Below are 25,860 nucleotides of genomic sequence, written 5' to 3'. Positions count from 1 at the left end.
CCTTTTTAAGTCGTAAAGGTAATAGAAAGGACTTCTGTTTCAGCTTTTAAACCAATCATCCGTTCCCCACGATTGATGACTGCACGTCTGCGCTCGCTCGCCGCAAACAGCTCGGCAGCCTTGTCCAACACCGTTTAGCGTCTCTGTGTCATTCGTTTTGTCGACATTTTTCAAGGATTAGGTGTCAGCGAGCTGAGTTTAATAGTTGAAAGAAGCTCTTAGCTGAGCTGGAAAAATTAATGGGATGGAGTGATGTCACTGGCGAGGCTCTTTTCGTGTGACTAAAGCTACAATATGTTAGCTGTTAGCATGGCTTTAGATTAGATTGGACATCATTTACATGTTAATTGCAGACATTAGCCAGCTGCTAAGGCTAGCTTTGCGCTAACGCCAAAAGACATCTGATCCACCAATTGCTAAATCATTGCAAGAGTGGAGAAAAAAAAACTTTTGGGTGGGGGGGGGCTGGGGTTGAATGAAAAAAAATGTGGGATGACACTGCAAAGCAAAGAGGGATGAGAGACGTTGGAAAATGACGACGCTCCAGGGAAAACAGAGGGAAGATTGGAAAAGAGGCTCCAGAGCCACGTCAGCGCCATTTAACCCGCAGAAGACCCACATGCTAGCCCAGGGGCGGCCAAAGTGAACCCCTGGGGACGCGCTCCGTTACAGTATTTACATTATCAAGAGCCCTGAAATATTTCCATGATTTTCCCGCTTACACCTATTATAGTTAATATTAATAGTATTAATAATTATTTGATTGGTTATAATAAATAGTCATGAAAATGGCTAGGAAGTTGTTTGTTTGATTTTCTTAAATAATTGTAATTAAATTAATTATAAATGCAGAAACTAATTTTAGAATTTGCACACTGTTGGCTGGTTATGCAACTTAATTTAGTGTAACGTTACCAACTGCACAGTTAAAATGAGCAATTTTTTTACATACTTGAAGGTTAGGAAAAAAAATAGAAAATTCCCCAAGATGCTTAAGACAGCTGGATTCAAAGTTCATGCTGGTTGGCCGACATAAATAATCAACTTACAGGAGCTTATAAAAGTGCCACCCGGGGGGCAAGAAAGGAAAAAGGGAAATTGCTCTCCCACTATATATATATCCCTGCCTTGCCGCCGTGCAGACTTAGGAAGTTTGTAAAAACGGGGTCCACCGAGACACCTGCACAGGATTAGAGTAAAGCGAAACTCACCTGGATACAGCTGTTTGGTGGGGGCGCTTAACTGCGCCTCTTTGGATACTCGGTAGGCCACATCGGGTCCTTGCGCCGACCGCCGATTTGAGCAGAAGCCCGTTGTTTTTGTGACGCCGTCGGGTAAACTGGGAAAATCTAAAATCTTCAAGAGGTTGGCTGGTTCCGCTGCACAAAAGAGAAAAGAAAGGCGGTTAAATATTAGTTGTCAGCTTTGCGGTGTGCAAAATATCTATGTCGCCCTGTTAGCTTAGCAACATAGCATGATTGGAAGCAATAATAGCTAATTGTAAGGTCATGAGGCTGAGCTTTATGTTTCAAATTTTTGGCGCATAATTCTCTTTTACTTCTTGTTGACACAACCACAATCGTGTTTTGACGGGGAATCCTTCATAACATGCCGCTACCATCCCGTTCCGTGCGGCGCTAAAACCACCGCAGTCCAAAACGTGCAATTAGCACACTTGCCGGGGCCACCAAAATACACACATCGGGTTAACCGGACCCGTACCGCACCGCCCGTTGTGCCAAAACCGCTCTGCTCAAACATCTGTTCCCATAAAAGCGTCCACCGTGGACAGAAGACGGGGTCACTCCAAGTAGGGCAGGACTAGGAGGACGGGTAAATACAAGGGACAGACAGACGGACGGATGGACAATAGGTGGAGTTTTTACTGCACGGACGGAACAAAAGTGAGAATGCTTTTGTTCCTGCCGGAGGGTTCCCATGTGCAGGTATGACATTCTTGGGAGTCAGGCAACATGGGACCACACACACGGAAAAACAAAGAATGTGCACGTGAGCTACCACAGCTGGCCGGAGAGCGTGCCGAAAGCTCCCGCTTGCACACGAAACAAATTCATGCTAAATTGGCAACGGAACAGGATTTTCGCTTTGTCAGCAATTTTTCATGTTGAAATATGTTTGTAGCTTGTTCCATACCTCCTCCATTTTTCTAACATTACAAATGAGAGCGACTTTGTCATAGTTTATACAAACAGAAAGTCAGTGTCAACAATTCCGAGGAGGATACATTCAGAGCGGCCAAACTTCCTAATCGGAATGTTCTCATCTGATCCGGCCCACACTTCCTGTCTTGAAGGGAGGCTCTCGTCCCCGCTCGGTAATTACACGGCCGCGGGAGATACGGCTCTCTTTCTCAACGTGCTATTTGAGTCACGATTGTTGTCATCCCGGAGCTTTGGTGTGAAAATATCGACTCTCCGCTAACAACCCTGGCTAAATATTCCCCCCTACATTCAATGATCTTAGAACGGTCCAATGACTACTTTCCTTGTAGCCATAGTTTGAGCACTATCTTGTGGCCTCGTCTGGCTTTACAGGAAAAAAAAAAAACACAGTCATCATTTTTTGAACAAGGCGTCTTTTGAAAACCACACCGTAAAATCCCCGTACAAGATTCAAATTGTCTGCATTAATCACGGAATGGGACAAAGCGACGCTCGCCGGCGTCCTCAGACTGTTTTTACAAGTGAGCAGCCAGCCATCGGCTGCACTTTCCGCCTGTCCGTTAATCATCTTGGCTTTTTTTTTTTCTCTGCCCTTTTAAGGGCACAATGAGCTTGTGGCCGGTGACTTCATGCCCGCCGTGACGCAGCTGGAATCATCATCAGCGACCTCTTAACCTCTGTTTGCAAGGGTGCGGGGGAACTGGAACTTGTTGCATTATATGACAAAAAGTGAGTTTTTCAGCAAAAAAAAAAAAAAAAACAGAACTTATCCTTCACACAAGTCAACTTATTAGTTTAGCGACAACAAATGAAGCAATAACAAAAGCTCAATAACACACAGCGGGGCAACCAGTCGATGCTAACCGAATCACGACCTGCAGCCGCGCCGACCCGCCTGCGCTAAACCCGTCAAGATCGTCAGGAAAGCAATCCATCGGGATAGCGCTGATACCTTACTTGATAACCTGGCGGTGAGTAGTTAGCGGTAATCCCGTAGAAATGCTTTGTCTATAAAATTTATACACACAAAAGCAAAAGTATCTGCGTCCGAATACTTTTGCCACCTCTGCCCGCAGCGCTTCCATCCATCAGCCTCAGCTTTACATTTCTCAATCCAATTTCCCCCGTTTCCTCGGCGTACAATCGGGCCTTTTTTGCACCCTGGCAGATGTAAAACCCCTCAGCAGGGTCACGGGGAGGTGAGCCAAGCGGCCAAGGTGTGACCATAACACAATGGCGCTTTCTCAGCACGAAGGACCACCGAAAAGAAGCCGAGACGCGTCCGCGGGTAAACACGAGCGAGACACACGGCGTCATTCATCGGCTTAGGAAGCCGCGGCCACCACATCCCAAGCTGTCAGTCGCCACCTTGTTAAGATATGATGTTTACCCACTTAGTGCAAGCACCTTGGGGACCACCACCTTTGGGCCCACCTACTAAAAACATCCCTGACGTCCAAGAGGTTTCCCCTCGCAGGCACGCTAGCCGTTTCCGTTTGTTGACGCGACGTAGCAAAACTGATTATGCTTCAACGGGTGTATGCGATTTAAATTTCACCCAAGATGAACTTTCTGACCACTCAGCAGTTTTTCACAGGACTTTTTGCAACTTTTTTTGAAGTGTCAGCAGTGTTTATAGCGGACAGCCACTTTGACACTTTTCAAATATGAAGCATTGAAGCTTTATGGGAATATCATTCACTCGCCCCACCACCATTTTTTTCCACCTTTTTATTCTTTGAACAGTAGCTTGGGATCCATAATCCAGGTCTCGGCTCGGTGCCAAATGTGTGGTGGATCCCATTCCCCCGTCTTTTTTTTTTTTTTTCCACCACACACACACACGCAGATAGAATCATTGTCGACTCTTCAGACGGCACCGTTTCTTGGAGAGGAGAGGAGGGAGGGAGGTGAGCTGCAATCGTGAAATTTCATGGTGGGAAGGAGATTAACATTCCTCTTTCACTGCCCCTCTTCCTCCTCCTTCTCCTGATGGGCACGGACCCTCGCCGAAGTGAGGCCGGCCAAACGCCCGGCCGGCCGGCTCTCCAGGCGCGCATGCTTGACCTGGCTCCGAGGACAAGCAAGCGCTAATTAGCAGCCACATTTTCGGGCTCCGAAAACAAGAATGCCCGGTAAAAGATTGTCCTCCTTCCCCAAACGAGAGCACTACATCGTTCATGGTTCTCCCTCAATTTGCCATGTTAGCGTCTGTCATAAGCTTGTAAGCTAACCGCATCGTATTGCGAGACACGCTAGCGTTAGCACCGACCTTTAGCATGTGACCAGACGTGAGAACAAGCATTCCGTCTGCTAGATTGCGCTCATTACCCGCGCACACGCATGAATCGCATGGACATCCTGTTGAGTCCAGTCAAAGTGTCCACACAACACACAAAAAGCTACGAGACGGTTCTTAACGTGAACTTGATATAATTTTCGCTCCCTTAAGAGCCTTTTATGTCGTCCAAATTTCAACAACATGTAAATAACTAGCTAGCTAGCTAGCTAGTGCTCGTTCTTGTTAAGAATTGAGTGGATCAAAATGAAACTCTTGGTGACAGAAAGCTAAAGAGTTGACTTGAGTCCAAGTCTTAATCTCTGCCATGTTGCCAGGAGGCTGGTAAACGTCAAGGCACAAAATACTCTTCCGATAGCCACACCTGGCAACAAAAACAACAACAACAAGACCCACGACCAATCAGAGAGAGACCACATCAATTGGGGAACGACACACCAAAGATTTATAACTGAAGAAGATCCGTTTACTTGCTAATCCACCAACATTTGGGTCTGTGGCGTTCCTCCCCACCCACCACATTAGAAACAAAACATATTTCTCCGAAGATGTCTGCGAGCAAATTTACAGAAGCGCTCCCCACTCTGATTTCCTCCACGCCCAATTTACCACGAGACACAACCAGGATCAACATCCAAGACCTTTTATGAAGACACCCGGGAACTGTTTGAAACGTAACCCAAAAAACGTCGTTAATTCCCGCTTCCCATCAGGTATAACCGCCATTAAGAGTCCCTACGCTGAGGCTCGCGGTCCGAAAGATGAACCCCATGGCGTTTTGGAGTATTTTTCAAGGACTCTCTGGCTTGCTCCTTCTCTTTCGCTCTGTGTGTGTGTCTCATTGCTTTAGCAGAGCTCCAGATGGTTTACTTCACAGCGCCGATGATATAAATCAGTCCACCCCTAACTAGAACGGAAAAACTGACTCAATGCTCTGCTCTCTTTTTTTTCCCCCTCACACTAGAAAGCGCAAAGAGGGCTGAAGAATCATCGTTTATTTTTCAAGACGCCAAATTTAAGTGGGATTCCTTCCACTGCAACTAAACGAAATAATTACTCGATGCTTATAAACAGTCGTCAATTACTTTGATATTCGATTCGTTGTCGATTCATTCGTTAATTGTCGGTTGCTTTTTCCGAAATCACGACAGATAAGATCGCTGAGTTGGCTGAAGATCCGGGGCCACTTTCAAGTCACGCCCACATCACCACACCCCTGCTACCTTGTCAAAGCCAAAAGGTAAGCAGAGCTGCATTAAGTACAACTTTCCTCCTGTCAATATTCACACATCTTAACTAGCTCAGGCAGAACGAAAACAGCAGCTATTATTCCATCGTAGCCCGTCCAAATTCAATTACGTTCAAGCGGCGACGATTGGATTTCATCTGGTTGGAAATGAAAAGGCAGAAAAAGTGCTTAGCTGGAGTTTTCTCGCGGCCCAAACTGCGGATAAGCTCGGCCCGGGGATGCGAGCTCGGAAAGGATGACTCATGCGCTGATTATAATACCCTCATTACGCTTTAAAAAAAAAAAAAGAAATTTTCTTGTGAGCGGACTACAATTCCCAAATGAGCCGAGAGGTCACGGAGAACATTCTTGTCCCCGTGAACTGTAACCCGAAACCGAAACGACGGAGCTTTTGTGCTCCCTGCGGCACATCCCGGCCCGATCGGGATGGGGGGGGGCGTCGTTTGACACACAGAGCGCCATTCAGCACTTTCAAACAATCAGCCTTAATTACGACGACATCTAATCGGCGGGATATACAGTGCAGGATGCGGTGAAGAATGAAGTGTTTGTGTGCCACTAAAGTGTGGTGGGTGATGTGTTGGGGGGGAAGATCAAAATCTTGTTGGGCGTATTTTGTTTTCGTTCACATGTAACTAGCAAGGCACAATAGCGTATAGAATTTAGCTAGCTAGCATTGATTCCCTGCTCAAATGTTGCGAAAACTTTTTTTACACAGGTTGCGTGTTTTGTCTTCATATGTAGCTAGCAAGGCACAATAGCATATAGAACTTAGCTAAAACTAGCTAGCATTGATTTCGTGCTCAAATGTTGCTAGCAAGGTATAATAGCGTATAGAATTTAACGAAAACTAGCTAGCATTGATTCCGTGCTCAAATGTTGCGAAAACTGTCTTTACGCAGATTGCAGGTTATTTCTTCGTGCTCTTTCTGAAATGCCATAAGATTGTCACCAGATGGCGCCAAAGCTCTGTTTAAACAGGGGAGTAGTACAGTAATTTCCCTGGAATATTTTCATACTCAAGAACTAGCGACCGGAACGAAACACGACTTCTTAACGATCAACTAGCCAGTGCAAACGGGGATGCGATGATTTCGAAAGGCTCCCACTTCCGAAAGATTCTTTCCACACAAGCAATCAAAATCGGAAATCAAAATTAGCCATAGTTGTTTCAAGACACAAACTGTCAACCTGCAGACTTTTTGATTGATCAATTCCACATGAATTTTTTTAAAGATCAGTTATGTGACTTAGTCGTTTATTATGCCCAACCCTAAACGTGATAATAGACTTGTTTTTCAAAGTTGCCGCTCCTTAAAAGTAATGGGTAAATATTTCTTTGTTAGTTCCGGACACTTTGCTCATTGCCCATCATTTTCAACGGAAACACGTGTTCGATTATTGTAAGTCTCATTAGGAAGTCAACAACAAGGCAACTCGTTAAAATCAGTCAATCGCTTTTAAACAACTTGAAAGTGCCTGGAGGAAGAAAAAAAAAAAACAGCACACATGTATTGGAATTCTGCAATTAAGAACACGTGTGATGGCGGCCCCAAAGAAAAAGCATCTTTTAATGACCTTGAACGTGGACGTGCTATCTAAAATTCAGCTGAGAGGCTGCAGATGTTATTCCATTTGGAATTTTCTCGGAAGAAAAAAAAAAAGCGTCCGCAAGAATGGTGTATTTTCTTTTCAGTGGGGGGGCTGGGGGGGCTGCAATTCTTTTTTTTTCCACCGAGAATCGGGAAGAAAACATCTGGAAGACATTTTTCCTGGCTTTTCCGAGGCTTTAGCAGACGATGCAGTGGAAGCGTATCAAATCCAGATGTGGCGGCCAGCTTTTCTGATGTTGATTTTTTTTCTCTCTCTTTCTTCGAATGAAACAAAATAAGGTATTGATGGATCCTGGATGTATGTTCTTACACCGCCTTGTGTCGCCACCGCCGCCGCCTTTAGGCCAAATCCGTCCTTGTTTTCACAGGGACGTGCTATTCCATGAATGTTATTACAGATTGATCTGGCCAAACAGTACCAAAAAAAAGAAAAAAATTCAATTGGAACAAACAATAGCAGTGTTAGCATGTTAGCGGCTAACCCCAAAACTCTTAACATGCTAACTATTAGCTCTGCTAGGATGCGTCTACCAATTGGCTTCATTAATGCATCTAGATCTGCTACTATTAATTTGTACCATCAATATTGGGCCTAGCATTAGCATGTTAGCTGCTAACCCTAAAACTGGAGGCTGGATTTGTCTTTTCTACCATCATTTGCAAAGTGAAGTAAAAGTGAAGGCGCTAATGACTCTTCGGTGTTTTATTTAGCACTACGAAACTAGCATCAATTTTCTGATAACCTGGTGCTAACATGCTAATAATCAACACCAAAGATAAATCAATAGAGCAGTCGCACCATTAGCACAACGCGGCAATGCTCCACCTGTTGGACCACCAAGAGTGGCGAGCTGGATGCTAATAATACATGCAGGCCAGACCCCGTTTGACCCCACATGGCAAGTGGCTTTGTGGGACCCCTCCAGTTTGCGTCCATCTCAGCTGACTGGTCTCTGGCAGTCTGTATTTGGGCCCCCAGGGATTCAAATCTGGAATATCAGACCCTGATGTGCTGTCCACAATTGATGATGAGGACCCCTGTCTTAATTTAGGCACGTTACTAGTTTGATCATCAAATAGCGATTCACTTCTTTCATTTAAACGGCAAATATTTTACTCTGATTGGCTGTCTGTATATCGACCAGGCTGAGTACTTTCTCTCTATATTAAATTCAATGTAATTTTTTTTTTTCCATATTTTGGTGCATATTCATGCTGCCGTTATTGATCTTTGCCGTAAATTTTGGTTTGGCTGTGTGAACCACTATACCACCAAACTATCAATACCCTGCAGGAAAATCATCTATGTGAACCACTACGCTCCCACCATCTTGATATTCGTTAGCTTTTCCACTTATAAGATTCCAGTAGGCTATTCGCATGTCTTTCCTTACAGTTTAGTCATTTGACTTTTTTTGTCGCCCGATAGTGTAAGACTTTAAGTCCAGATCAGATATGTGAGCCACTAGAGCGCCACCGCCCTACTTTAAGTGATGTGTCCATTCTGCGCTCATCCCATCAATAGCAGCTGAACGCTCGCCAGTCCGTCGGGCCATTTGACAGGAAAATCAGCTATGTCAACCACCTTGTATCGGCATAATGACGACACGCCATTGTGAATTACTCGACTCCCCACCGTCCCAGCTTTGTTTTGGCCCTGGAAAAGCTTTTTTTCCACCATGCAAAAAAAAAAAAAAGTGGACTCAAAGTGGCATCCAAACATGCTTTAAAATGGAGAGAGCTCTTTTTGAGTGACAGTCAGCCAGCCGAGTGACTTTGCACAACTTTTAAACTGTGTGCGTAAAGTTTCTGCAACTCAAAAACAACCGCAAAAGGATTGATGGTCTTTTTTTAATGCATCCTACCTGAACTCGCTGGCGATGTGACGAAAAGTAAAATGACAAGCAGGGAGACCAGAGGGTCCCTTAACCTCCGTTTAACTTTCCATCTGATGGGGGTATCCATGGCCGCCTGCCTTGAGTGCACCACGGCGCTTCGCAGCTCAACTCAAGTCGGACCCGCGGCCGCTTGTGATCGCAAAAAAAAGAGAAGGAAGAAAGAAAAAAAAGATGGGGAACGGGGGAGGAATTGTGTTGATGGCGGGGAGGGGTGGGGGGCTTTCAAGCAGCCATAAGGGTCCCAAGCTTTTCGTGGGGGGGATCCTCCGGACTGCACACGCCGCCTGTCCCGCTCAGATGCTGCGCTCCTCTGAGGCGCCTGCAGCCGTCACTTTGCGGCCCCCCCCCCCCTTCAAAAAAAAAAAAATATCCACACACCCACCACCACGGGCTGTCAATCAGCAGGCGGCTTGCACGTTTTAGGCAAATCAGAGCCTGTTATTGGGCAAAGGGGAGCGTTGGGGAGGGCAGCTGGGAGGGGAAAAGTGCAAGGGAAAGTTTCACGCCTACAATTCCTGCACTTGGAATTCCAGAGAAAAAAAGGAAAAGAGAAGGGGAGGGGTGGCGAGGGCAGGAAAAGTCATTCCTGAAGTAGGAATGGATTCATATAAAAAGACAATGTTACATGCTTACAAACGTAACACAAGTGAATTCTTCTGTTCCAGCCATCCATCATCAAACTTCATTGCCAAATGTTTCATTCACATTTAAGGGCCAATAAACAATCCCAATAAATTCCCCTTTGTAATATTGTAAATAGAACTTGCATGCCAATCTTTCAACGTCATAAACAAGGTCGTCACCATAGCAACCGTAACGCAGGGTGAAATCAGTCTCTTCTGTCAAGTGCTTTTATGGCTTGTACACAAAAGTTTTGTCAAATAAGGCCCGCACATGACAACCAACGAGCAGTCAGCCTTGGGGGGGAAACTAAAAGCGGGTGTCCAGATGCTGTCCGGAAAAATTCAAGTAGACAAAAAAAAGTCCTCATCTGAGGTTACGCCGGGCCCTTGGGCGCACGCGACTTCACCATAAGCGACCTCCTTCTAATTCAGCCTTTCACACTGCAAGGACCGCCAAAGCCAAAACGTGGTCAAGTGGGCTCCAACCCTCTACTTAGTCGCCCAAAACCTGACCATTTGTTTGACCAAGTCGTGTTGCCTGACAACTGGTGCCGTTTTTCTAGCCCAGCGTCATTTTAAATGTTAGTATGGCTTCGCTCCCTTACAAGCAGCTGTGTCCAATTTTTTTATGTAGCATGGCATCGTTGCCTGTGGTCGTCTGCATACGTCAAGAATCAACAGGCTCGCAATTTTAAGGATGATCAAGAATATCACCGAGTCATAACTTGTTTCATCTGCAAACGTTAGCCGGTTCAGCAAAACACTAATGTTAGCTAGCAACGTACCGAAGGACACCTGAGGAGCAAAATACAGTAGAAGGGAAGATTGATGAGCTGCAATTATCAAATGTCTCCGGGTCATATAGTTGCCGTCTTCTTTTGACTGTTGCTGTTCTGCATCGTACATGTCAGATTGTCAACTATGCACAAGCCGTTGCACATAACTGCCGTCGTCTTGTGCCAATAAATGAAAGTCACTCGAGAGCGACGCTGGCCGTGTCCTCCTTATGCTAAACGTTGTTTCCATACTTGACGTGCCGCGATTTCATCGTTTAGTGTCTGAAAGGAGGCATTATGGAAGAAAATCAAACACGTCAGCAAAGGCAACCGGACTGTTGATTAGATAAATAAATGCCCGACAAAATAATGAGCCTCTTAAAATATGCGTCGTTGTCTTGTCTTGCCTCACACGGCACGAAATGAACAAATCTCTCATCGGTGGAGAAAAAGTAGACCTTGTCTGAAACCCGTTTTTGTTTTTTTGATTGAGCGTGCCAAAGATCAGGAATCAAATGCTGGACGAGAAGCGGCGCCTCCAGTGCTAAAAATACATTTATCACTGTTTAAAACTCACAGTAAATTTATTTATTTTTTAATTATTTCAAGCCAATTAAAGCCGGGACAAAGAACGACGAGCCACCGTTTAAACTGTCGGCCCTAACCGCCAAAAATGACGGCGTCAGACGTAGCCGCGGTTGTCGTATAAAGGCGGCTAACTTTTTACAAGCTATGTGGCTTATTTTCTGTGTCATTGTAAGCTTTTGATAATTGTTGAAGTTGAGCAGTTGTCGTGTTGAAGTTAAACAGGGTCCGCTTGCTCCTTTCACACGTGCTAATCAAAACATACACAAGCGACGTCGCCCTACTTGACGCGTTGTCGTCAAGTCAGCGGCTGCCACTTATCGACTGGCTGCCGAAGGCCGCTTCGCCAGAAGCCATGAGAAAGGAAAAATCTTGTTTTCTTTTGACTCATTGCACAAAAAAATGGATTGACGGACGGATTCCCAGAGAAACGTTCCGGCACGTGAGCAGTACACAGAAATGGGACGACGTCACGCGTCTGTGAGTCATTCCGTCGTCTGTCCTACTTGGGTTTTAGGCACCGCAGGCTGACCGACTCAGCACATGTTGTTCACTCTTTCCAGAGTTTCCTGCGCAGCCCGCAATGTGTCACCCGCAAAAAAGTCTGACCAGGAGACGAAATCTAGGGCGACTCCGCAATCTCCTTCCGGATAATGTCTGCGGGCTCGTTTTGGAGCCATTGTGTGACTCGTGCGGTCGACGTGGAGCATCTATCTGGGAGCGATTAGGCACTAGCTAACACGTTAGCATGGGATGATAGTATCTCATGCTAACGTGCTACCTAGGGTCAGTCAGGGTTAGGTTTTGTTGGAATGCCGTTAGGGCGAATCGTGTCGTGACTCTCGGGTGTCTCCACGTTACGACGATCTTGTTGTGGCTTTCCAGGCGGTCCGTCACGCATTCTTAGTCTCCTCCCGCTCGGCCCGACTGCGGCCGGCACCTTGAATGTTTCAATGAAGAAGAGCTGCGTGCCACATGGCCTCCACCGCTCCAGACGTTGAGGTCAGCAAGTGCGGGCACGGCCTCAAAGCGGGGTTACGGCTTCAGAGCTGGTTTTCCGATGAGGAGCAGGCCTTCTCGTTTGCGACAATTGTCTGGGCTGAGGAAAAGAACTTTACGAGAGAGCATCACATTATTCTCAGTGATCTGTTCAACTCTGTCTGACCTTTTGAACATTAAATTAAACATACTCGGTAATGGTTTTACCTTCAGGGAATATATACAAGGTAGCTAACAATCGGCACTATTGTACAGTGGAAAAGTTTGAGCGAGGCGGCGTGGGAGGTGAACTCGCACTTTCCACAAGCTCAGAGAAAGAAAAAAAAAAAAATCATTAATTCGAGCACAGTGGCAGAGCAGAAGCGGCATCAAATGGTGAGCTCAGCCGATAAAATTGAAGAATGACATCAGCGATTTTCCTGCACCATTGCACATTTCGCGAATGACGGCCTTTCCAAAACACGACTGACATTAAGCGTGAGGCGTTTTGAAGATGTTCAGCGCGTAACCAACGGCCGAGACTTGCGCATCAATCACAAAGGAGCCAGCGAGTACTTTCATGCATTTACATTTTCATATTTAGTCGGCGGTCAAAAATAATCAATTTGAATTCATCAATGTTTGATTTTTGTTACATTTTTCCTAATAGTCATACTTTCCAAAACATTCCAATTATTATTTTGTAAAAAAAAAAACATTACGGCTTTCTCCGATAACATTACAACTTTTCATAAGTTGTTAGTTTTTAAGTTTATGTCTTATGACCATCAAAGTGGTGCCATCCGACTCGTCTTTAATTCATCGATTCCACTCAAATTCAACATCTGCTCCGAACGTGTTGCCGCAATAGGGAAGGGAAGAGAAGAGAAAATTGCGTGCGGGATCTCCGGTGAAGGGAATCTGAATCGAAAAGACACCAGAGCCCCGGAGGAGAACATAAATCCGGAGATGACGCTCTAAAAACAGAAGACGTGGACCAAGCCAGGCAGCGACTATACTCGCTTCAAAGAGCAAAGCTCGCGAGGGCGGATCCAGACACGCTAGCCCTTTTGCTATCTTGCTCCATTTTACGCTGAGTCAGCGTTTGAAATCAACTTCTAGAAAAAAGACGGAATCATCCAGAAGAGCCCTTTATCATGTTTCCTAGCACCTCGTGCGATCTCCTGCTGTTCTCAGCTGCCGCGCCAATTTGGGTTGGCGGCGTCTTAGCAGAAACCTGTCGGACGTCGGGTTCACTGAGGACGCTCGGATCATAAAATCAAGTATTGGACGCGAGCTGAGGAAGGCCAGATCATAGTTGGGTTGCATCCTGACACGTTGTGGTCCACTAAGTGATTGGATGGGTGCTTGTGGGACTTGTCAAGAAGAAAGATAACTGATCCTACCTTAAACCTAATCCCCATCCAACTGACCTCTCCGAAAAAGAATTTCTGTGCCATTCCATTTTATTGGTCAAAGACGAGACGACGGAGATTGTTTTAGCAGAGGCAGGACGTCTAGCGGAATGACAGACGGCTCGCATATTTTCTTTTGGGCCGTGAAAATATCAAGCCGGTATAGCAGTTGTTGGTGATATCGCAATTTGTGGGAGGATTTCCCCGAGTTTACTCATCCCAGATGGCGTGGGAGATTAGCGGATGAACTTCAAAGACTGCACACCGCAATCCTTTTAACGATGATGATGATGACAAGTTTGTTTATCATGACATCTCGCACTCTTGTCTTAAGCGTAAAACGAGACCTCGGCCCAACCCGGCGCATATCTTAATCTTTCCGCTGGTACCCGTCCCCAACGTGTCATTGTTTAATAAAAGTTCTTTGAACAGGGGCGGAACAAACCGAGTGGAATTAGGAGGCGCCTATCCCGCTCCTCCTTCCTCCTTGCAGGCGGCCCCTCCCATCCTGCAGATTTTCTATAGTCATGTCATCGCGGCAACATATGTTTTGTTCACGTGGGGGTCCGCAGGGAGGCTGAGGGCTGCGCGGTGCTGCACGCTGCGGTGCAGCGGCCGATCCCTCCATCATCCCCGTCGACGCTCCTTTTCCCTCGCCTAGTTTGCTTTTTCTCGGCGAGTAAAATGTGTGCTCTTCATTTTTTTGGGGTTGATTTTTGAACACAAGTTCTCAACAACTGCTGCGCATTTGCTCGGCGTGGTGACTTTCCAGCAAATTCCGTTGGCCAGGCTCCTCTCTTCCCCTTGCTCCGCCTGCCTCGTGTTCTCACAGCTCAGCTTGCACGTTTTTTCTCCTTTTTTTTTCCCTTTTTCTCCTTTCTCCTCCTTTCTTTCCCCCCCCTCGCACCTCCTTGCCCGCAATGCAAACATGTTACAATGCGACTCGGGTTCTGGGCCATAAAACAAGGAACAAAAAAAAAGAGAGAAAATTACTGGAAAAGCTCACTGAGGCAACCAACTTGTGGTTTGTCTTCTCGCTCATCGCTAACGGTTAGCAGCTAGCCTGGCAGAGAAATCCATTTACTTTAGACTACTTTAGTTCAACACAGTTGACTTTAGGGGACGCCTTTGAGTCCGTACTCTGGCCTCCAGGACGAGAAACAGACAAGGGTCGGAATGTAAACAGCAGCAATTGACAAAAATATTTTTCTCATGACATCCACTCTCCTCTTGAAAATCGGTTGGCAAAATGCGGAAAGGTTATTCGTACATGGACGGTGTCAAGCCTTTAGCTTGAAGCTAAACTCTAACAATGGCGCTCTTTGATCTGTATTTTCATATTGTCCCATTTAGCAGCTAAACGAGCACTCAGCCAATCCCGCCCCTCAATTTTTCAGTGCCACGTGTTTCTAGTTGGGCATTGTTTGATCTGATTGGTCGCGGACGAAAATACTTTTCGTACTTCCCCTTCAGGTCAATCGGAGTGTCAGAGTAGCTGGGTGGTGGGTTGGGAGGGGGACGGTGGTCTTGTTCGCAAAATGTCAGCTAAAGACATCAGAACCCACTCGCAGGAACGTTTACGTGGTGCTTAATACCGAGGACATCCTGACGCACCATAATTAGGAAAACCACGACCAGGAAAATGACTGGAAGTGGAGCCTGAGGTGAAAGTCAGCTGATTGGCTGGCTGCTGTGGATGTTTTCCATTCAACGCTTTGAGGGTGAGTCATTCTTGCAAAAGTGGACCACCTCCTCATGAGAACCCCTCCTCCTCTCCTCTGATTCACACTTTGCCGGATGCCACCAAATCATCTCTATCTTGAGTGATCTCTCAAGCAGTAACTCAAGCAGTAACTTGCGGGTCAGTGCAACACATTGGCATTTTAAAATAAAACTCCTTAAGTGATAGTGACAACTTTCCTAAATGTCGTTCTCGCTCAAGTTTCTCTAGAAACTTCTTTCCACCAACCCAGCCATCAGTTGGCCTAACACACACACACGCACATGCGCCTCCGGCTGGCCGGGTGGGCCCGCTGTTTACTGAAACAACTGGAAACGTCAACAACTCAGTTTTGTAACTGCGCCTGTGCATCCTTCTTCTTGGTCTCCTTGCCTTCAGCTGCCCAAGTTATCAATTGTCCTGAGAATGAATTCCCAGTCTTTCCGGCAACAGTGATAGTTGGATCAGTATCAGGCTCTAGTGCATCCATGACACCGTTGGCAAGCAGATATTTTCCAGCTTCCTCCAGTCCGGTTTTCCTCTTTGCTCCGGTGATAAATCACACGCATGAATACAATCGTTTGTCTCAAAGAATCTCTTTGGAAGAATGTTTGGAATGTGAAAACCATCGCGAGATCTCAACCTGTCGAGGAAACGCTTGACATTGATTTCTAAAAGCTCGCAGCCCGGTGTTATTTTTTTTTCTTGTATAAATTATGATGATTTGTTTGTGAACAGGATTTAGCCGCTCCATCTGTTTCCGAAACACTTTTTGGGAAGGATGAGAAGAACATTTGCTCGAGATCTTGACATCGGCGTAGAGCCAGAATTGATTTTTAAAAGCCTTTGCTAGTCAAATATCATTTTGTTGTGATTTATGAAGTGCTATGCTAAAGTAATCGAATCTGTGCTACGTGACACCAAACTAATCCATGACTTCATGATGTTGGACCCGCTTTGCTGCTGCTGTTCTGTGCGTTTTACACCGTCCAGACATTCACAATGTTTTTCCATTGCGCTCCTCCTCCCGTTCCATCCATGCCTTCATCCTGACTCGTTTAGGTGGCTCCATGATGGTGGGAAAAGGAAGCACCCCCTAGTTCCCGCTCTCCTCTACGCTAACGTCTTCCCCGTCTGGATTGCATATTCTTTCCACTGCGGTCGGCCTCCCGGGTCCAAGCAGAACCAGACCCCCTCCCCAACCCAACGACGGCCATGACGCGGTGGCTGCCCGAATCACACTTTCCAACCACTTCCTTCTTCCCTCCCGTTTGTCTTTCATCAGGTGAGGCTACGTAAGAGTTAAACGTAAACACATGTGGCGGCCGCCGCTACCAGTAACGTGAGTCTTTCCATTCCAGACGTCGGCTCTGCCAGGCAAAACACGCTGCTGATGAAGATGAAGGGGAGGACGGCCGATGTGCTCGAGATGGAACATCCACGTGACTTCAACTTTTTGGACGCTCGTGGACACCGTACAAAGAAGCCGAGTTTGGACAATTTACAGAGCATGGAGATTGTGAGAAGATGGTCAGTGAATATCTCCAACCCCCTGGCTAAAACTCAATCAAGCTAGCCAATCCCTAAATCCGAGCCAAAGCTAAAACCTTCACTTTGATGACACATTTTTTCCCTGGCTGGGACTCAAACGTCGTCACCCAGCCTCCGTTATCGCTGATACGGACGGACCCAGACGCTGACGCATCCCGCAGCTGCTTTGTGGGGGGAAAAAGCGTGTTCACGGGCACAGAACAGGAACAAGCTCTCTGGAGTCTGACGGGATGCATTTGGACGTGTTGCGGTGGCACATGCACAGCCTTCTTTAATCGTTAGCAGCTGATGGAGGCATGAAAAGGGCCTTCTTCGAGACAGGCTTGAAGAGAGAGAGAAAGAGAGAAAGAGCTCCAACACGTTGCAGTTGCGAAACACTTTGAGAACGTGCCATTTCAAGGTGTTGTATATCAGCTGAAGTGGCCATGAGCTCATCCTCATGAAAATGGAGATCATGATTTGAGGCGCGGGGTGGGGGGTCTCCAGCAACAAGCTTTCCAAAGACAAGCTGAGTCAGCAGGTAATGGTAAAGTGTTGCCTTCTTGTTGGAGCTCATTTCTTGACTTCCCCTCAAAGCCTCCAAATCTTCAACCTCTCTCTGATCCTGTTGCGCTTCCAACAAAAATATGTTCATTTGGACTCATTTCCATAAACCAACCCAAAGCCAGCATTACACAGTATGCATTGAGATTTATGATGATTATTGCATCTTAAATCTCGCATGATGTTCTCCTAGCTCATCTCCTGGCGGCAGCTCCAAGCCAGAATCCGTCCACATTGGAGAAGAAGTCAACTTTTTTTTCTGATGTTGGGAGGAAACCCCGCCTGGTGCTCCGGGGGGGTCTTTCCAGACTCAAGTGTTTGAGGGTGGGTAAGTGATTCATGAAGAGGGGGCTCAAACATAGGAAGAGTGTAGATTGGACGAGGAAGAAGACGATGAGTCAGCAGGATGACGACAGAGGTCCGTGCAGGTCCGCGGGGCCCGCAGGAGAGCCCGGCACAGTTCAGCACGCCAAGAACATCCCCGGCACACGTGTGCGACGCAGCTTTGACCTTTTTTTATTTATATATACATTTTTTTTGTTTGTGGGTGAGAATGGAAACCAGACGGTGAAAAGAAAGTGAGAGGTCGCCCGGAATGTTTGTTTGTTTCAACATAGAAGACAAACATCTGGCAAACACATTCCGTCATCCAGCCCCCTCCTCGCCAAGCCTCCCCTCTGTTACCTCCTCGCCCCCCTCCTCTGGAAATTGAAGCTCTTTAACTTTTTTTTCTACTTTAATTCCGTTGAGTGTACTCGCATGGGAAAAACGTTGAACACAAAGTCTCATTGTTCCAATCTTTTTTTTACTCAAAAAATAAATGACGGGATTTCACATGCCCTAGTGGTGAGGTGGAGAAACAAGTAACCTGTTTCTTTCTTGTGTATTCAATGATGACTGAGAAATTATGTAAATGAGCCACGTATCATTCAAAATAAGATGGAGTCAAAGTTCTCAAATTTATAAAATGTGTATCAAACTGGTAAAAGTAACTATTGCCAAGGATAGCGAAAAGGAAGATGAATGCAGAGTAATACTGACACCTAGTGGCGGCTCAATGAGCTGCCACTAGGTGTCACTGAGTGAACTAGCGTGCCTACGGTAAGCGAGAAAGCTCAAAGTTAGTTTATTTGTTGCCTTTTGAGTTCCAAGCTAGCTCCTCGCGATGGAGCATATCCCCTCTAGCCCGACACGCTCCCACGCAAAGGACGGTGACGACCCACTGGACACTTCGAGTGACGACGACTGCTTGGACGACGCGTTCGGCGGTCTGGCAGCGCTGCCGGTCGAGGTTAGCGAGCGAAGACCGACGTGTTTACGGTGCCGGTGAGCAGATTTATGACAATGACTGAAGCTAAGCTAATGCTAACCGAATCAGTTCCCCGAGCAAAGTAGAGCAAAGACGCCAGTGGAACTCAATTATTTTTAAAATGCGCACTTTACACAAGTAAAACGTTCAATCCTGTGTTTGCTTTAGTAGTGAAACTAAAGAGAAGAAGACATGGCTGCTGGATTAAATGACGTTTCCTCCTCCCATTATGTAGGCGCCCTCAGAAGGTGTGTCTGTGTCCCTTTCTGCCCGCACAACCCCTGGACGTGTCCACATGTCTCTACATCGTACAGCACCCGGCAGAGGTGAGGCTTTCTTCTCCAATAATGTCATTAATTGCTGTGAAATCGTTTCTGTGCCTCTGTATGTGTTGCTGTTTTGGTTAGCAACATCTCATGGTTCTTGGCATGATGTATTGTTAATTGTGTTACACGTGTCTTGCTTTCAGGAGAGCAGAGTTCTCCGCACAGTTCCTCTTCTCGCTGCATGTTTACCGCCAGAAAAGTGCAACGTTATTATCGGGAGGCGCTTTAACGAGGCAAAGTAAGCAGCACCCACTTGTACCTCTTTTACACAGAGATCCAGCATTTATTCCTGGATTCAGTTTATTAAAATGAATTCGATGATTGATTTTACTGACTTCTGGGAAGAGGGACAGAGGTGACAGGAAGATTATTGCTTCTTCAGTGCATAGCAGGTTTTCAGAGGTCCCCCCTCCCTTTTTCTGTCTCTCAGGAACCCTGAGCTGGCCGAAGTGTGTCAGGACAGCCGGACTCTGATCCTGTACCCCGGCCCCAACTCCCAGAACCTGGAGGAGTTGGTACAGCGTCCAGAAGAGGGCGACAAGACGCATAACATCATCCTTATCGATGGCACCTGGAGCCAGGCCAAGAACATTTTTCTCAAAAACAGCATGCTGCACCTCCCCAAGCAGGTGAGTGGAGGGAATAAATAATAAATGCCGAGGAGTGTTCTATTATATTGTCTGCATGTTTTGCTCTTGTGCTTTCATTGTTGTCAATGTTGGTTTGTGTCCATCAGGTACAGCTCAACAGAAGTCTTTCAAGCCAGTATGTGATCCGCACGCAGCCCACCAACATCTGTCTGTCCACGCTGGAGTGCGCTGCTGTCGCTCTGTCCATCCTGGAGTGCAATGACATTTTTCAAGAGGTATGCTGCAGAGCAAGATTAATGGGATTGTGAATTCATTTCAATGGGGAAAATTGATTTGTCAGCGTCAATTGAATTAAACCAAATGATGCAGTTTGGTTTCAAACGAGCCTGTGTTCTCCTCGGGTTGTATGGCAGGTGCTGCTGAGGCCACTGAAGGCCCTGTGCTCCTTCCAGCTGGAGCACGGCGCTCAGATACACCACAGCAAGGAGCACTTGCTGAAAAACGGCATGTACGACAAAACCAAGCCCAAGAACAAGCGCAAGATCAAGAGGCTGGAGAAGCTCGTGACCGACCGCAACTGCCTACTGAGATGATCACGTACGAACCAACGTTGTCAGGCTAACAGACAATCTTCAATGGAAGGGACACTTTTTTTCCTTGCTAGGATTTTTTTTATTTGGTGTGGATTTATTTAAAGTGAATAAATCATGTTATAATAGCACTTCCAAACATGTGTTGGGTTCATTATCCTTCACCCACCGTTTTGATCAATGCTGGAAGGGAGGTGCACGACAAGCAATGTGATCGATACCTATTGATCCATACATAGTATGTTGTCCAAATAAATTTAGTGTGTATAAAAAAAGTATACATGCGTGTATATTTGAAGATGTTTGTACATTCATGACAATTTTGCACTTTTAGGTTGTAAAGATGATTTATTCTATTGTATTGGTGAAGGGAAGGTCGCCCCTGCCAACATGACCGCCACGTAGGCACGGCGTTTACGTCAGACTGATAAAAAGCACTTCATATATGTGGGCTAGAACCTCAGAAATAAACATTTTATTTATTTATTTGTCTGGCTAAATTTGATGTGTGGCAGTGTGATTTTATATATCGTCAATGGACTTTATTTTGTTTTTTTCTATTTAAATTTTTATTGAAGTGTGTCGGAGTGTTGCGCATGCGCATTGCTCGCCAACCGAGGGCCCCGCGTTCCGCCATCTTTGTCGGCTACCCCATTGTTCGCTCCGGAGCTTGTCCCCCCTCCGCCCCCAGTCTCGGCGGCATTATCGTCTTCGTACTGCGCCACAAAAACACAAGCGGACACGGTGTCACCGGCAGCCTCTCGCGACGGCCGTGGACTTGCCCTCCGCCACGCGTTTGCGACTTGGTCTTGGCCAGCAAGTTTGAGACAGGATGGACGATGACCAGCCCAAAACCCTGTGAGTGTTCTCCGGTTGTCTTGTTAGCTTAGCTTAGCTCAGCTCACTTGTGTTGCTCACGTAACGCAGAGCTAACGCGCTAACGTGACCAAGACTAAAAATGCATTCTGACGCATATTAAAATGACACAAGCATATGTAACGTCGTTTGTTGAAGGGGTTGCCCGAAAATATGGAGGGAAATTTCACGGTTTTACCGCCAGACTAAGAACAATGTTGTGTGCTTACGAGCTCAATTCAATAAGCGTCCAATTAAAAATCGAGCATTTTAGGCCTTGAAATTCCGTTTTATGGCCACATCTCTGCATTGTTTGCTCCTTCGTGCATACGCGGTTGAATTCATTTACATACCAGACGTCAAAGTGATGTTAACGAGGAAAACCGCTTGTCTGCTCTGTATTTCCTGTTTTAAGATTAGCTCGGTGCAATTTTAAAATCTTCCAACTCGAGGTAAGTTCAGGTCAAATTAGATGCACAGAGTACATGCTTAAGTAATGCAATGACTAAGAAATCAAATTGGTCTAGGAATTTTCTAGTCATTTTTATGACATCCGAACAGACTAGTGTAGCAAACCTGTTTTTCATGAATTAAATTTACTTTGTAAATATTTGTTGTATTTCAACCTGGGTCCCTCTGGGATGGCTTCATTGTCTTATTTGCAAGCCTATCACCTCAAATTAGGCTGAGGGGGTTTGATGCATGAAATTTGACAGAAAATTAACCTGAACCTCAAGTTAGGTTGTGGATATTTATAATCGTCATCATCAGTCATTTCAGGTGATTAGAAATAGGACAGTTGGGGTGCAGACACTCCTAGCACACCAAAATGTGCTTCACACTAAACCATTTTCAGCACGGCCTACTTGTTGGCGACCATCACCCATTAGTTTTAAAAAAGGCATCTCACGTTGCTATCCTTTTTTGCAGGTACGTGGGCAACCTGTCGCGGGATGTGACGGAAGCCCTCATCCTGGAGTTATTTGGCCAGATCGGACCCTGCAAGAGCTGTAAAATGATCGTAGATGTGAGTTCAGTGAGTCAACTTACCTTGCTGTGTTAACTGTTGATTCAGCTTGGCATATTTCCCCATATAGTGACTGTACTGTAATTGACACGGCAGTCCAATTTATCGCAAGGCTGCGTTGTCCACTTGAATAAACAGCGCACCTTGAATGGTCTCCTGTGTTTTTTCCCCATCTCTTCATGTATTTACACTTTATTTTTTTTCTGCTCCACTCCAGACGGCGGGTCACGATCCGTACTGCTTTGTGGAATTCTATGAGCATAGACACGCCATGGCCACCATTGCGGCCATGAACGGTCGGAAAATTCTGGGTAAGGTAAGCGATCCTGTCTCCTTTGGCGCGGGCCTCTCAGACCGGGCTGGGTGGGCCACTCTTGGTGTGTTAAAGGCAAAGAAAAATATTTTCAACTTTGAAAGCCGGGAGTGTTTGATTGTGTTGGGTGATGATGCTCTTCTGCCTCGTATGGCTGTGTGCGTGTGTGTGTTCTTTTTTTTTTTATTTTATTGATTTGCTGTACTACCTGCTTTCCACTAGACGCCACACTTGTAGCGAGACAAACATTCAGTTGAAAATATTCTATTCCTCAACAGGTATTGAAGGAGCGTTTGAGGAGTATAACAAGTTCGTAAAATTCACTTGTTTGTAAGTCCCTTGTTATTTGGACCTTACTTCCTTCAGTTTTTGCTCCAAATTTTTTTGCCTGACTTTTTTCCTGATTTCTGAGGGTGTGACATCTTGAATAGCCCATTCTTAAATTCTTACTGTGTGTTTAGTTTCTGAAAAGGTTTGTACCATGATATAAATCAGCAGTGGTGTGTAATGATGCACAAGAGAAAGCCACCGCATTCAAAACAACAACCTCAAAATCAGCAAATAGAAGTAAAAGTGGTGTGAGACCTCAAGTGGTCTAATCAGAACATGAGCAGCCTCCTCCGCCTTGAGAACGTCTCACACTTGTCTCCTCGCCATGTTGTGTCTCTTTACAGGAAGTCAAGGTCAACTGGGCCACCACGCCGACCAGCCAAAAGAAGGACACAAGCAGTACGTGCAAATCGATACCGTGAATAAGATACCACTGTTGTCTTTAGGGACAGGCATAAAAATGAGAAAACCAAATCGATACGTCGTAAAGACACTCGTGTACTATGGAAATGTACAAATCTTGAAAACGTCTTTTAGGTCACTTCCACGTCTTTGTCGGAGACCTCAGTCCTGAGATCACCACGGATGACATCAAGGCCGCTTTCGGGCCCTTTGGGAAAATATCGTAAGTGGAATACTGTTGTTCATTTTCACCTCTTTTAGTGCTTTGCCATGTTGGTCCTGCTAGCCTAATGCTAACATAAGCAGTGACATGGTCTTATTACAAGAAACGCTTACATTTGGATTTCCGCTACTGCGTGCAGTGACTGTCGGGTGGTGAAGGACATGGCCACCGGCAAGTCCAAAGGCTACGGCTTTGTGTCCTTCTTCAACAAATGGGTGAGCGCTCCGCTCCGGCCCCTCCCATCTCTGCAGACGAGCCGCCAGCTTGACGTATTTTGTCGTTGCCGCATTCAGGATGCAGAGAACGCCATCCAGCAGATGGGAGGCCAGTGGCTTGGAGGCAGGCAGATTAGAACCAACTGGGCCACACGAAAGCCCACGCCCAAAACAACCAATGAAAGTAAGATCAAATGGACGCTTGATAGAATAAAATTGGCCAAGTTTAACATGCGCAAGCTTGTATGCAATCAGATTCCATTGCTATTTAGTCACACTTCAAGTTTAAACAATTGAAACCCAACAAGGCTAAAAACCTTTCTCAATTGCACGGAAAAGGTTCTTAGGTGACTTTTGAACATTCTTAATTGTCACAAAAATCATCGGTGCCGCGTTGTGTCTGACAGCGAGCACCACCAAGCAGCTGTCCTTCGACGAGGTGGTCAATCAGTCCAGTCCCAGTAACTGCACAGTCTACTGCGGTGGAGTCACAGCAGGTCTCACCGGTGAGGATGTCATTTTTTGACAGTAACTTTTGCAACGTTATCAACCCATCATCACCGTTCAAAGAAACTTTTACAAACACATGCACGAATGCTTGTCTCTTCACAGAGCAAATCATGAGGCAGACCTTCTCGCCTTTTGGTCAAATCATGGAAATTCGCGTTTTCCCTGACAAGGGCTACTCGTTTGTGAGGTCAGTTTTTTAAAAACAAAATTGTGTAACATTAGCTCAAAAGTGTGACTCGCCCACCTAGGTTCAACTCTCACGAGGCGGCCGCCCACGCCATCGTCTCGGTCAACGGCACGTCGGTGGAGGGCTTTGTGGTCAAGTGCTACTGGGGCAAGGAGACCACCGACATGGTGGGCCCCATCCAGCAGGTCCAGTTGCCTCAGAGCACGGTGAGCTTTGCGGCGCAGCCCTACAACCAGTGGGGGCAGTGGTACGGCAACACGCAGCAGATGGGCCAGTACGTGCACAACGGCTGGCAGGTGCCCAGCTACGGCGTCTACGGCCAGAGCTGGGATCAGCAGTGCTACAAGTGAGTAGACCGACACAACACATTAACGTTTCACCACATTTTTCCAGCTAAATATTATCATTGAGAAGATCTTAAAATGACTTCCTGAATTTTGACTTGTGTCCATGCTGACTGTGTTCAGTCCTCTTCCTTCCGCCGCCGGGTGGACCGGCGTGGGCGCCGTGAGCAACGGCGGCATGGTGGAGCCCGGCCAGGGTGTCAACGGCACCATGCTCGCCAACCAAGCGGGCATGGCCGGCACGACCGGCTTCCACACCCACTGATCTCGCCCGCTGGACGCGCCTCATTACACTCTGGTTAGGGACATCCATTTTGCTTTTTTTTTTTTTTTTGGCACCTCGCATCCTTTACGCCATCACCAACCAACATGTACATGACAAGTTGAGCACAGCTACAGTTTAGATTAGGGAAAGGCGACGTTGCTTAAAGTCTTTGCCGTCGCCATGTTTTGTTTGCAGAGCCAAAGAGATCTGAATTCCTCCCCCGCCCGCCCCACTTCCGTGCTGTCTCTCTCGCCGCCCCGTTAGTCCTGGCCAGTTCTCAGGGTGCAGAAGTCATTCTGTGAAATGTAGGAAATCACTGAGGAAGAAGCAAAGAGTACGAACTTAGCAGCCTGAACGATTTGGTGTGCACGAACTGCTACTTTGACACACAAGTCAGGCCCCCCCACCCCACCCCACCCGCTCCCACATCCCTCTCAATACGAAAGGACTACATCGTGTTTTTAATTTAGTAATTTTTCGTCTTTCTCAGCTTGTGAGCTTTTTGCCTTTTTTTTATTTTTTCCCCCCATTTCGGGGGAATTGACTGCAGCCACACCATGGTTTTGATTAGAAAGCACCGAGCGGCTGTCGACTTTTTTTTTTTATTGTTTGAATTGGATTTCCAACAATGTCTTGCAGGGAACACAACTGCCACGCTCGTTCGTCTTTACTTACCAGGCAGACAAATATTGCACAACTACTTTAAAAAAAAATTCACTCAATTTGAAGTGTTTTTGTTTTGTTTTGCATTCCACCTTCTTTTGTAATATCATTTTTGAAGTCTTATTGTAAATAACTGAGCGCTCTGTTCAATTGTATCTGTATAAAGAATGATGTTCATTCAGGATACTTGTATGTGTGAATATGTGAGTGAATGTAAGTTTGTGATTGAGTCTGTAGACTGGTGAAAACGTACAATCCCTTAAAAGCCCCTAGATTTG

General features: G+C 46.2%; 4 protein-coding genes across 9 annotated transcripts in view; 3 read left to right on the top strand and 1 right to left on the bottom strand.

Moving 5' to 3' along the window:
- The window catches only part of col5a1 (procollagen, type V, alpha 1), a 37,238-nt gene extending 27,677 nt beyond the window's left edge, over positions 1 to 9,561 (bottom strand). For both annotated transcript variants that reach the window (XM_049737277.2, XM_049737279.2), the window contains exons 1-2: positions 9,210 to 9,561; positions 1,212 to 1,379 (exon numbers count right to left, since the gene is read on the bottom strand). In XM_049737277.2, coding sequence (XP_049593234.1) covers positions 1,212 to 1,379; positions 9,210 to 9,309 — 268 coding nt within the window. In that variant the 5' untranslated portion in view covers positions 9,310 to 9,561. The remainder of the gene's footprint in view (positions 1 to 1,211; positions 1,380 to 9,209) is intronic.
- LOC125979306 (uncharacterized) overlaps positions 1 to 18,296 on the top strand; it is an 89,367-nt gene extending 71,071 nt beyond the window's left edge. Inside the window, exons 16-19 of one of the 4 annotated variants that reach the window (XR_011087966.1) lie at positions 5,634 to 5,722; positions 16,402 to 16,624; positions 16,701 to 16,869; positions 17,627 to 18,296. The gene's annotated coding sequence lies outside the window, so the exon portion shown is untranslated. Of the gene's footprint in view, positions 1 to 2,783; positions 2,913 to 5,633; positions 5,723 to 16,401; positions 16,625 to 16,700 lie in introns of all 4 variants that reach the window. The other 3 variants (XR_011087963.1, XR_011087964.1, XR_011087965.1) reach the window with 3 other exon arrangements.
- A 251-nt stretch (positions 18,297 to 18,547) lies between these two features.
- On the top strand, positions 18,548 to 20,387 carry dtwd2 (DTW domain containing 2). The gene is made up of 6 exons (XM_049737430.2): positions 18,548 to 18,759; positions 18,978 to 19,068; positions 19,212 to 19,306; positions 19,499 to 19,697; positions 19,805 to 19,933; positions 20,072 to 20,387. The coding sequence occupies exons 1-6, from the start codon at positions 18,599 to 18,601 to the stop codon at positions 20,249 to 20,251; spliced, it is 855 nt and encodes a 284-aa protein (XP_049593387.1). The 5' UTR covers positions 18,548 to 18,598; the 3' UTR covers positions 20,252 to 20,387.
- A 473-nt stretch (positions 20,388 to 20,860) lies between these two features.
- LOC125979300 (cytotoxic granule associated RNA binding protein TIA1) lies at positions 20,861 to 25,764 on the top strand. 2 transcript variants are annotated; one of them, XM_049737404.2, is made up of 11 exons: positions 20,861 to 21,106; positions 22,034 to 22,139; positions 22,348 to 22,446; positions 23,118 to 23,172; positions 23,311 to 23,398; positions 23,538 to 23,613; positions 23,692 to 23,797; positions 24,021 to 24,119; positions 24,226 to 24,310; positions 24,372 to 24,656; positions 24,778 to 25,764. In XM_049737404.2, the coding sequence occupies exons 1-11, from the start codon at positions 21,081 to 21,083 to the stop codon at positions 24,917 to 24,919; spliced, it is 1,167 nt and encodes a 388-aa protein (XP_049593361.1). In that variant the 5' UTR covers positions 20,861 to 21,080; the 3' UTR covers positions 24,920 to 25,764. The 2 variants fall into 2 exon arrangements, with proteins under 2 accessions (XP_049593361.1, XP_049593362.1); XM_049737405.2 differs by having other exon boundaries at positions 20,862 to 21,106; positions 22,034 to 22,130.
- The last annotated feature ends 96 nt before the right edge of the window (positions 25,765 to 25,860 follow it).

The sequence above is a fragment of the Syngnathus scovelli genome, chromosome 13, assembly GCF_024217435.2.
Source record: "Syngnathus scovelli strain Florida chromosome 13, RoL_Ssco_1.2, whole genome shotgun sequence".
Lineage (NCBI taxonomy): Eukaryota > Metazoa > Chordata > Actinopteri > Syngnathiformes > Syngnathidae > Syngnathus > Syngnathus scovelli.
The sequence above is the reverse complement of the archived record's forward strand: the minus strand, read 5'-3'. Positions and strand labels throughout refer to the sequence as shown.

Coding starts and splice junctions, on each gene's coding strand:
- dtwd2 (XM_049737430.2), top strand. CDS start 18,599: ATGGAGCATATCCCCTCTAGCCCGACACGCTCCCACGCAAAGGACGGT. Junction 19,698..19,804: donor TGCTGCACCTCCCCAAGCAG/GTGAGTGGAGGG, acceptor TGTGTCCATCAG/GTACAGCTCAACAGAAGTCT. Junction 19,934..20,071: donor GCAATGACATTTTTCAAGAG/GTATGCTGCAGA, acceptor GTTGTATGGCAG/GTGCTGCTGAGGCCACTGAA.
- LOC125979300 (XM_049737404.2), top strand. CDS start 21,081: ATGGACGATGACCAGCCCAAAACCCT. Junction 22,447..23,117: donor GTCGGAAAATTCTGGGTAAG/GTAAGCGATCCT, acceptor GTCTCTTTACAG/GAAGTCAAGGTCAACTGGGC. Junction 23,798..24,020: donor GCCCAAAACAACCAATGAAA/GTAAGATCAAAT, acceptor TGTGTCTGACAG/CGAGCACCACCAAGCAGCTG.